At 44.2% G+C, this 12,042-nt stretch overlaps 1 protein-coding gene across 3 annotated transcripts in view; it reads left to right on the top strand.

The window, feature by feature from the left end:
- Nucleotides 1-12,042, top strand: part of GALNT16 (polypeptide N-acetylgalactosaminyltransferase 16) — a 75,947-nt gene extending 63,905 nt beyond the window's left edge. The window contains exons 13-16 of one of the 3 annotated variants that reach the window (XM_027879720.1): nt 378-519; nt 1,889-2,005; nt 9,042-9,181; nt 11,618-11,724. In XM_027879720.1, the coding sequence (XP_027735521.1) occupies nt 378-519; nt 1,889-2,005; nt 9,042-9,179 (397 nt within the window). In that variant the 3' untranslated portion in view covers nt 9,180-9,181; nt 11,618-11,724. Of the gene's footprint in view, nt 1-377; nt 520-1,888; nt 2,006-9,041 lie in introns of all 3 variants that reach the window. The other 2 variants (XM_027879718.1, XM_027879719.1) reach the window with 2 other exon arrangements.

Here is a 12,042-nt window from a genome sequence, read left to right as displayed (position 1 = left end):
GTGGGGAGAAGACTGAAAAAGAAGAGGCAGAAGCTGAAAAGACTGAAAAAGGGGGAGGCAGAAGCAGGGTAAATCAGTGTGGATGTAGCTTTTTGCTGGAAATAGCCTCTTTCAGAATTTTGGAATCAACACATTAAACTGGTGGGGTATACCTAAAGATCCTGGTATGCCTTCTGAAACAAAAAGCTACCAGTCCTTTGACCAAGTTCTCCCTTGACTTTTGCCTCCCCCAGATATTTCAAGTGGATAGCATAATATTGTTCATTTTCTGTCAAATATAGGACACTGTGTTTCAGTCAGGGGCCAGTTAAGCCCTTATAAATGTGAAAGTGCTTTGGACATTTTGAAGTACCATGCAACTGTCATTTTACTTCAAGGATTCCTGAAAAGGAGTTGATTCCAGGAATAATTAAACAAGGTGGAAACTGCCTGGAGTCTCAGGCACAGGATACCACAGGGAATATATTGGCTGTCATGGGAAACTGTAAAGGGACAGTGAACAATCCACCTGTCACTCAGGTAAGGCAAGCCTCATTTTGGTGCTTTGCTCCTGCTTCTACTCTTTTTATTACCTGAGAATGAAAAGGCATTTCTGGCCTTGGTGGGTTTGTGTAGAGGTGAATGAAGGAAGAATTTGGCTGTTTGGAAGAATGATTTTAATCGCAAGCAGAAGAAGAAACTGTGACCATCTCTTAGAGCTTTGTTGGCTCAACAGACTCAGCAGTCAGGCACTGAGTAGGAAGTTCCATCACTCAAAGACAACAGGTAGTCCTTGAACGCCCAGGGGGGTGACAAGTCTGTGCAGTAGATGTGCAAACAGGGTTAAAGTCATTTAGCTATTCCCACTCGGACCATTGCTTGGATGTGCTCTGCTTCATTATCAAGCCACCAGAATTGTTCCATGGCTGTTCTTGGCTAGTACTTTAGCATGTGGGTAAGAGATTTTCCCAGGATCAGAAACATTGCTTGGTCTGCCAGTTCAGCTGTGGCTGCAGATAACTTGAATTGTGCTGTTTTACAGATGTGTTTCAGTATAAAGCCCAAATAGAGTTTAAATAGCTAAGATCCCAGCTGCAGTAATATGGTGCAGCTCTCCTAACTGCAGTGGAACTGTACTGGTTTATGTGAGCTGAAGATCTGCACTCAACCTCTTCTTTTGGTGATTAAAAGCAGCAGGGAAGCAGCTTGAGCAAGTTAAGGGTCACAGTAGGATATTTTATGCCAGAAAACACATATTCACATCTGTTAACTGTTGGAAACTAGTTTGCAGCCAGCATTCAATATGCCATTTAATCTGACTCATTGTTCCATGTCATTACCATTTGAAATCTCTGAAATTTACTGCATTTTTTATTTCTTCCTTGGGGAAAGCACAGTAATAATAGTTGATTGGGTCAGGCATCCATCTAGTCAGAGATAAAAATGAAGCAGCTTGTCCTTTATGTGTGCTGATGATACATGGATATGCTTGCTTGTGTTTTGCTTCACTTGACAATCTATAGGTCCAGGATACCTGTTATAGAACATGCCTGCTGTAAAACATGCAGAAGCAGTTGCATGTCTTGTAAGTCAGGGCTCGGGGTCCTCCTTGCTTTGTAGTCCTGAATCTGTAAAGCTGCAGAGCAAAGAGTTTCATGGGATCCAAGGTTAATCTGACATCTCAGATGGTGAGGGGAGCTAGCTGCAGGCTTTGAAATGGTCATGGTGCACCAAGCCTGAGCATAAACTTCTGATCAGGTGAAGATTGTTGTGGTAGTCTTCCTAGGGAGCCTTTGGTAAGAATAGAACAAAGGATAGAGGGGTTTTTAATATCTGATGGAAAAAACTCTCTCCCTCATTTGATCATTGTTGTGATCCTAATTGAGCCTTTCTTCTTCTTATTCCAAAGGAGTGGGTATTCAGTGACCCTTTAATTAGACAGCAGGACAAGTGTCTTTCCATTAACTCCTTCTCTACTGGCTCTCAAATCACACTGGAAGCCTGCAATCAAAAAGATGGCAGACAGGTAGGTGCGCCTGTTTTTAATCCCTTAGTTGCCACATACCAGTGTTTCTCCATCAGTGCAGCCAGCAGGGACAAACCTAGTACTATCAAAGCATATAAAAGTCCTTTCCATCTCTGATATATTTCATAAGCTTGGATGTATGAGATTGCTTGCAATCAGAGCAGGAAGTGCAGTATGTGTGTGTCTGCTCTGCCTGGACCCTCAGCAGCACGTTTAGCTCCAGCTCAGTAGCACCCTAACCTTGCTCCTTGGATATGTTGATGTGCAGCCAGATTGGTGCATGGATGGAGCACAGCATCAGAGAGAGGTAGGTAAGGCAAATGCTTTGAGAAACCTAAGGGAACAGTGGTGTGTGCTATCATTTGTTTATTTATTTGGAAGTGAGAGAATTGTGTTCTTTGTGCTGTCTTTGGACATGTGAACAGACCTTTAAAACTGAGTGTGTGCAGCTCATTTGAGAAATGCTGACTGATAAAAAGCACCGTATGTTCCACCCAAACTGCTCCCTAGAGGAAAAATAGACAGCAACAATGTTCCCAACAAAATGCATCTCTGTGACTTATGGTGTTTCCAAGATGTGCATCCCTGATCTGTCAGGACAAATCAATCATTTTGCCTTACAACATTAGGTGAGAGGTGGCCTCTGCAATGGCCAGGGTGCCCTCAACAGAGATGTGATGTGCCTTTTTATCAGAGCTGGGCAAAACACAAGAGGTGACAGCACAACACTGGCAGACAGCAGATTGAGCTTTTTTTCACTCCTAGTCACTGTGCTTCCCTCTACACCAAGAGAGAACAAATCTTCTGTCATCTAAGGCTATGCTGACTTTGTGCTTTCTGACATGTCTGTTGTTTTGATAGTCCAAAGTTAGGAGAGCTTGCTACCAGTCCTCAGCAGTATCCTCTTTTGTCAGTACTTTTTAGTGCTATATGAATCCTTGAAATTAGTACTTCCTGAAAGAAAGCACTGAAATCCAGGCCTGCGTGTTTATGGAAACCTGTGTAGACTTTCCTCTGGAGGGTTGTTTAATGCAAAAATGTCTTGAAGAGTTGTCGCCATGAATACACAGGGAAAACTCTTTAAGTTTGGATCAGTCTGCAGGGATATCCCAGGTGGGCTGTGCTTCCCTGCTCCTTTTTGTTGGTGGTAATCACTCATCCCCTTGCTGTGTAAATAGGTCACTTAGCTTCCCCTTACGTGCCTTGCAGTATTTTCCTCCCTGGCAGCAGAAAGGACTCCAGCAGCTGCCAAAATCAGCTGTCTTTCCTTGTGTCTCCTGTCATGGAAAGATAAGGGTCCCTCAAGGAGGGTGGAGTCCAAGCCCTGTCAGCCAGAAGAGAGATTAATTCACAGTAACACAAGCAGGCTTATTCTGGTGCTGGAATAGGATTTATTGAGTCTTGATGTGTTGCTTATATACAGGCTCATTATAAAGACGTGCACACGTATTTAAGGATGTGAGCTGTTGTTTTCCATAACCTTATGTGAACAAACTGCACTAAAATCAAGGACTTGACCTAGCAGATGATTTAACCAATTGACTGTAAGCAAGGATTTTGTTTAAGCATTTCAAATAATTAGAGACTGATTAGAATTACAGCTGCCATCCCAAACCATCTTGCAGCTGAACGGATAAGGTGGGAAAAATGCATTTGAGTTTTTAATTTCATTTGGGTTGAAATGCTCTTAAATGTTGGGGTCTTTTTTGTAGTCCCAAACTCCCATTTCAGATCTCTACTTACAAATGCTCAAGTTTGTTGTGTTCCTGGGGAGTGTCGTTATGGTTCTTCCCTTCCATAAACACAACAGAAATTGTTGCTCACACTGACATTAGATTTTAATTAGCTAGAAGCCAGTCATCTGGCAAACTATTCCATTCTCTCTCCTCCTGATATTTGAGAGGTTGATTTTCAAGAAAGAGCAAAGCTGGAGGGAACAAATGACCTCAGCTGCCCTACAACTCACCTATCTCTCCATGGATACTCACAGCCCAAAGTGCAAGTACTGGGGGAGAGCAGTGTTTCCAAACTGCAGATGGGTGTATCCACTTCTCAGTTTAAGTGGGCTTCTCAGAAAGTCAGAGGAGCTGAGTAGGGATGGAGGAAAGGGAGTTGAGCTACTTCAGAGAGCTGGAAGTGACAATCAAGAGCTCTGAGTAGGAGGGCTAAGTGGAAGAGTGTGAGCCTGAAAACCATGCCCCACAGGGACAAAATCCTAAGAGGAGATGGCAGCCTAATGAAAGTCCGGCTTTAAACATCTTTGCTGTCACTGTCATCGGAGATCTGTGGTGAAAGATGTTTGGACTTTTCTGGATCTGGATTTCATGTCTGTGTCTGAGTCATGAAAAAACAAGATTTCTGACAAAAGATGAGACACATGATAGCTTTGTTTTTTAGTGTCACTGGAGTAGATTGGTTAGATCCTTATGACAGCACCATACAGCTCCTAAAGTTGGTTCCTGCTTTTTAACGTACTGAATCTGTGCCCCTGCTACACAGCTGTTGTGCATTAAGCATGTCCACAGGGCAGCTAATTTTGTTGTTAATCTGGAGTGCTGACAACAGTCCCATCTAACAAATAGCGAATACTCTTGCAGAGCCCTTAGACTATTATGAGTTGTGTCTAGGGTATTACCTCAAAATAAGTCTGGAATTTTGCAAGCAGGAGGATATGAGACAATAGTTCAACTTTAGATGGTTTTTGGTTCTGTCAGACTATTCTCCCTTGGGTCGAAAGAAGTCAGAAATTAAATCTATTTGGCACCGTGATCGCATTGATCATTCAACAGCAACAGCTGGCAGTGCTAGCAGAAGACCAGCCAAAAGCTATTCTGCATAATCAGAACTGGATTTCTAACCAGATGGATGTTATCCGTAATGTTATTTGGGAAATAGAATTTTTAGTTGAATGCACAATAAATTATTGCCTTTAGCTTTATTTTTGGCTCTGACTGACGGTGGGAGTGGCATTTTAATTTGTATTGTAGTGAGGACAAATAGAAGGCAAAGCAAGAGTCAGACATTAAAACAAGAGAATGAAAAGAGAAACATTGGCACAGTATTGTCCAACAGAACAAGAAGCATGCTGAGAAATCTCGTTAAACAGCTATATTTCATTAAAATGTGCTGAAGGAATGTGACCTCAGCTTGAAAATGAGGACACCAAGTTTTCTTGTGAGACAAACAGTATTTGAAGTCCTATGTCCCTTTGTACGCAATTGGGAATTTTTTCCCACTTTGCTTCTCAGTCTGTCATGTTATCTGAAGTGAAGATTAATGTAACTTTATATAGAGTATCAGAAAAGAGAAGGAGGGAAAGCCTGTCTATTCTGAAAGCACCTGACTCAGTGTCTTCAGGATAATAAGTAGGTAAAACAATACTGGCAGTATGCCACAGCTTGAAAGCAGTTTTCAGGAGACAAGAGTTTTTCTCAATTGTGATTCTTAGTTTTACAAATTTAGGTGCTCGAAGGAAGACAGTACTTGCTGGATTCTGGTGTGAGCTTTTCCATCATGTTGTCTGCTCATACATTTAAAATTTAGTGTTCGTCATCTTCAAGACCAGTTTCAGGCTGCCCATGGCTCTGCAAGTACACTCAGTTGCAATTGTATCTGCTTTTCTCAGCTGTATTTCATGGTTAGGATCTTGAGAGAACCCCTGGATTGCCTGGATTATTGGGTATTAAAAGAAAACATTTGATTACCCTGAAAAATTTACACTAGTGTAAACAACTTCAGCTCTTGTATATATTGGGTAGAAGAGGACTGGCTATTCCTGACTTTTCTCTTGGTAATTGCACATAGAGTGCTTCTATCCAGCCACAAAAGTACTTTGAAATGATAGATAAAAAAAGATGGAGAGAGATATTTACCCAAAAAGTGTGGAAATTTTTGGTTGACACTGGGGAAGAGGATCAAGACACAATGTTTCAAAGAAAATCTGGATTTTTTTTTTTCCCCCTTCGTCTTCACTCCAAATCTACTGTGACCAATAAACTGTATTACCTTCATCTGCACAAGAAAGGGAGACCAAAGAGGATTTTCAAGCAAAAAAATTTTCAGGTTTTTCAATGCTTGTGTCTTCTAAAAGCTTTACTTTCAAGTCATAATTTCTTGATATAGGAGAGTAGAGGAGTCCCTGCAACATTTGGCTGTGCATACAGAGGGTGTCTGCTCTGTTTATTTTTTGCTAAAGAGGGGCATTATTGGTGTTATTTAAAAGTTGTCTGTCCAGGCTCCCCTTATGGTTTGTGGAGAAAGCTGGGCTGTGCCAGAAAGTTCTTGTAACTTGGATTCCTTCTTAAGTGTGTCACAAGGGAACTAGTTTAGATTAAGTTGCCCAGTTCTGAGGTGGCTGACAGTGGGAGACGAGTATCCTACCTCCTGTTTCCACCCATTCCTACTGCCCGCCCTCCTCAAGTGTCTGAGATGTGATGCATCCCCGCAGGGCAGGATGTTGGGCTGTCTTTGGTAATTCTGTGGTGTTATAGTCAGATGGGGGATTTTTCTGAAAGGTTCAGGTAAAGTCAGGGGGATTGCTCTGGTATTTCATGAAGGGCAGCAAAGCACAGTTTCTGACCAGAAAGGGTAAAATCCATCATTCTGAACATACCACTTCTGTGTGAGATGAAGAACACTACTTTGGCTTTTATTGTTGGTATGTTTTATAACAGCTTCATACATGACACCTCCCTGCAGCCCAGATAAGTCTTAACTCTCACCTTCTCAGTGTTCCTCCTCCCCCTTTCCCATCCTTGCCTCATTTTATTTTGAGCAAAGGAACCTGAGGGGACTTGAAATGCTGCTCCTTCCAGTGGTGTGATTCACTGAGAAGCTGATTGATTTGGTGTAGTTCGTTAGCCACAGCAGGTGTGCTCTGGTGAGTGTTTGCTGGTGTCCTGCTGTGTCTGTGGCTGCAGACTGTCCCTGCAAACTTCACAGTGCATACCTGCTCAGCACAGACAGATGCCACAGCAGCAGGTCTCTGATCTGGAGAAATAAAGTGAGCAAGCCTCCAGTGGTCCTAGTTTTCTCCTGAACAGCTAAGAGGAAGAAGAAAACCAGTGTCTCTCAGTAATTGCTCTTGTACCCATCTCAAATCTCATAACAGCATATTCTTTTACAGCAAGGTCTTTTGGTGAGCTATGGGGTGTGTGGGAGACACAGCTGGCAGATGTTCCCTAGAAAACACATAGGGGAAGGTGAAGGAGGAGACTGGGAATTCACAAATACAGAGAGGTGGTGGGAGAGTGGAGGACAAGGAACTAGGTGTGCTTTGGAGAAGATCAAAAGACTCTTCACTGAGATGTCTGTGACACTGGAAAACTCTGTCATGCAGAGGTTGCACCAGCTGGGCACAGTGTGCAGCTTTCTAGGGGAGCCGACCTCCTGCTTTACACTCCATCATTGCAGCTGCTGCCTTATGGTATTAACTCTTCCTCAGCTCTTTGTAGGGAGACTTCTGCCAATGAGAGCCAGATGGCTCTGGGTGTAGAGAGTGGGTTGCAGCAGCTGGTGAAGGTGTTGTAGTGCACAGGCTGCACTGTAGCTTCCTGTCCACCATCACTGCATTCCTCTGCCCCCTTACCTGTTAAAACCAGATTCTTCCTGCTGCACAAACAGCTCTCCTTTAGCAGTATCCTGCCAAACAGGACTAGCACTACTGGCAAATTGATGCTGCCTCTGGTATTTAGTCTTGAAGAAATATGTGATACAGGAGCAACAGATTACTCTGAGCTTTGCAACTGCCCTGCCCTCCAGGAAACATAACCAGTGCACAGATTTGGAGGAGAGTTGCCAGCAATATATGAACGTAACTGGATATCTTAAACCACACACCATATAGCAATCTTTTTGCCATGTTACCCAAGAATTAAAATGTTTGTAGGTTTTGACATTGTCTAGATATTGCAGGGATTTTTTTTATTTGCTTTGCATATAATTTCTGCAACTGCCTTCAAGTCCATCAGTGTTGTCAAATTGTTTCTTTTTCTCCATCAGTCTCATGGGTTAACCAAAACATCCTCATAATATTCCTAATATGTTTACTGACTGAGCACCCAGCCCATAATTCTCTCTGGGTCATCTGTGTGACTGAGAAGAATGATGGGAAAATCCCTGAAGCCTGGACCCCTCAATCCTATACCCTGATGATCTCAGCTGTGTCCTGCTGGAGGTATCTCACTGCCTCACCTGGGAGATCCCAAACCTACAGACTCATTTCTACTTTTTTTTCTTCATTATTGGCCACAATGTTCCCAGTTCTTTCCGGAAGGGATGGAAGGTACAACCCTTTCCCAGCAGAATTTGCAGTGCAAGGTTACAGCATGTGTTCTGTTTCCTGGTAGGCAGCACAACCGAAATGGACCTTCAGGAAAGGGTTGCATGTGGGACCTTGTGCATATGCTGTGAGGGGAGCAGACTCAGAGGTGAACATTGTGGAAAGCAGAGCAATATGAACTGAGAAGCTGTCAAATGCACATTTATAAACTGAAATGTTGGCAGGGCAAATAAAATTATGAAGAAGAGCCAGCCGAGAAAGTGCAGAACTATGAAGAGCTTTCAATGTAGTGCTCACAAAAATCTTGAATTTTATGAGAGAAGAGTTGAGGGGACATGGAAGAGAAAATGTCACTACTTGCTGATTTTTGTGTTCATAAAGTATGCTGAGTAGGAAGGGACCTATCAGGATCATCAAGTCCAACTCCTGGCTCTGCACACCCCAAGAATCACACTGTGCACCTGAGAGCATTGTCCAAACGCTTCTTGAAATCTGTCAGGCTTGGTGCTGTGACCACTAGTGTTGTTTGCCTTCTAGATGCTTCTGAATATCTAGCCCTATAATTCAGCTAACCCCTAACCCTTCCGAACTTCAGACATCATTAGTACAGGAAACCAGAGATGCTGTCCACACCCAGATTTTCACTCTCTCCAGTTTTTGGGGTTTACTTGATATTTAGGCTCAACCTTCAGCTTGAAGGCACAGTTCCATGGTGAAATGGAAGTAACAGCATGTTTTTTCTGTGTCTTCTCACAGAAGTGGAAGATGAAAGGCAGTTTCATTCAACACTTTGTCAGTGGTCTCTGCCTGGAAAACAAGACTGGAAGAGTGGTTACCAACCCTTGTCAAGCAGGTGTACCTGGCCAGCAGTGGGAGCTGCTACAAGCAACATGATGGTAGCTGAGAGATCTCTTTGTTTCTTTGTGCATGAGACTTTGGGAACAGAGGGGGATTGGAAAGGGAGGAATGGTTTTGTATGTCTGACCCTAAATGTTTTCATTGTGCCCATCAGTAAGCCACCATTTCAGCTGAGCACTGGGTGTCTTTGAGCGTTTCAGAGAAGAAGCTGGGCGTGAGATGGATCAGGAGAGTTGATGAAATCTTCCCATCTGTTGTCTTAAGTTCTCCTTTGTAGCTGATGCCCATGCAGAGCTGCACCCCGAGATGGGGGAGGACCCATCCCAATACTTGGAGAGACCAGAATTACCTTGCAGCTTTCCCTATCCTTTCCCTTCTCTGCATCCAGAGTCCATGACCTTCAGTCCAGCAGCTTAGGCTATGCTTGTACCAACATGGGTACTCTTTGGCTTCCCTGGCTTTTTGCTCTAACGCTGTGCATCATTTATGTTCCTTCTCGTTACCTCACTCTGTCAGTGAGGACTGGTCAGAATAGGCATAATGATGAATGGAGAGGCTGAGAAAGAACTAGCAGACCCTGGGAACATGTCTGTCACCTCTGTGGTGGGCCCATTCCATCCTTTGCCCACAGTATCTGCCCTACAGCCAAATGTGCTGAGGCTGGCACAAGCTGACAAGAGAGATGGAAAAGGGACAATCTGTTTCAGCAGAATCACCAGTGATTGTTCTGGGGACTATTCCCTGTTGAATTCTTCCTACCAGCTTTTTTACATGTGGAAGGCCAGCCCTGCCTCCAGGAGTGATCCCAGCCTGCAAGTTCAGGGTACCATGCTCTGACGGAACCAGGCAGAAACAGGTGCCAGCACTTTGGGATGTCAGGGAAGTTGAGACTGTTCTCTGGCTGCTCTTCCTGGTGTTACCAGACACTGCCCACTGCGTTCCACACCCCAGGTGATGCACAGAGCTATGTGGGCAGCACGCACAATGACACTGCATGTGGCTCAGGCCTGTTGCAGGAACCCACCCAGTTCCCACTGTGAGAGGCAGAAGGGGACAGCCCCTAGGTCATAGCAGACTTCCTGCTGTTAGCTGGGCAGGACCAGTCCTTGTGCTGGCTCTCCAGCTCTGCATAGCCCTTGTGAGCACAGCCTGGCATGACAAGCCACCCAGTTCCTCTGTCTAGTTGCTTTTCCCCCTCTTTCTCAGAAAGAGGAGGCAAAAAGGCTTGTGGCTGCCCTACTTTTAACACCCCTCTCTCTTCCCAGTGAGCACCTTGGGAAGAGGTTAGCTGGTGAAGCCTAAACTGTCCCCTGCACAAATGCTGCCACAGTGCAGGTCCCCCCTGAGAGATCCCTCCTTTGTGTTCTGGAAATATCAAAGACACTGGTATCTCTAGCTAGCATCCCAGTCCTGCTCCCAGTTATCAGTCAGTCTAGCTGACTGCGGGTTTTCAGACCTGCCAGGGGACGCTTACCTATTCAAATAAATAAAAACTCCCCCACAGCCTTACCTTTTCCTACTCAATCTGTTAAATTTCCCTCTTGAGCTAGGTTTTGAAAACCAACCCTCTTTTCCAAGAGCCTGACAGGGGAACCAGACGGTAGGACCACCTTCATTAGATTGCCTGGATCCTTTCTGATCTGGTGTAGAAGAAACAGGTTCATCTGGATTCTGGACAGCTCTCTGCTTTTGATCATGTTTGTATCTCTTTTTAATTCTTTATCGTAGCTTGGTATTAGCCCAAACAGTTGACAAAAGAACAGATACTGTTCTTCATACACTGCATGTGCTCAGAAGCGCTTGTGTGAGAACTGGACAATGCTTTTTGTTCTTGGTTTTAAAAACTTAAATCTGTCATGTGGCAGGAGCTCTTTTCCTGTCTCCCCCTCCACTTTGGCATTTTCTCACTATCTTGGCACTGATTAGCTAGAAGGGTGATCTACCTGCACTGTGAAAACTCATGAGGGAGTTCCTTTTGATCATTATAGAATTGTGCAGCTGCACTTCTGTGTTGGAATGGGGGCACTGACTCTGTGGTGATTTCTCTTTCCCTGTATAGAGATGCTTTGGGTTGGAAACACTGAGGTCAGGAGAGAGCAGAGAAGGAAGGAAAATAGCCTAGGAATAGAAAGAGGGTGGGACAGACAGATCCATCAAAGGGAGAGATGCCATCCTATTAGCAATTTCATTTTTAACCAAGAATATATGTGAGATGCTACTCCCAGAATGGCATCATTATACAGTAGAAGACAGGAACAGTCAAATTCTCACATACCTGGATTAAAAAATGTTGATGCACAGACAGATGACGGACCATTGAGCAGCTATTGTACGGATGCTCCATATACGAAGAAGTGCAAAAGGTTTATGTATTTTCATCAAAATGCATCCTATGCGGACCATCTGAGCTTCCCTCATTTCACTCTCCAGCAGCTTAAGGCTTGCAGCTAACATCATGTTCACTCCTCCACCAGGTACTGCTCCTTCCTCCTTGCTCCCACTGTGTGCGGCTTTCTTGCAATTCCTTCTTCATAAGCGTTCTGGGACTAGGACCCAGCTCTCTACAAACAGTTCTCCTGACTGCTGCAGACCACAGAAGCTCTGCTTACATACAATCTCCAAGCTCTGGGCCAGGCCTAATTCTAAGGGCTCTTGTCAGCATGATGGCTACTGCCCTTGACTCTGTGTTTGGCTCCAGTTTTGGAGGTTACTGACTGCTCCTGTAGCAGATACACCTGGACTAGCTGTGTTGATTTGTACCTCTCTTGCTACTGCTCTCCTCCTGACAGAGTGTCAACTGACAGCCATCTGGGGCTGTGAGCTGGCCTTGGGGAGAAAGGGGAAAAAGTGGACATATGCTAGATATCAATGACTCAAATTGCTTCTGGAGTTATGAGTT

This window comes from Empidonax traillii, unplaced genomic scaffold, assembly GCF_003031625.1.
Source record: "Empidonax traillii isolate 1590-97213 ecotype Southwest subspecies unplaced genomic scaffold, ASM303162v1 scaffold56:size2478089, whole genome shotgun sequence".
In the NCBI taxonomy this organism is placed as follows: Eukaryota; Metazoa; Chordata; class Aves; order Passeriformes; family Tyrannidae; genus Empidonax; species Empidonax traillii.
Note: the sequence above shows the minus strand (reverse complement) of the source record. Positions and strands in the feature narration are given on the sequence as shown.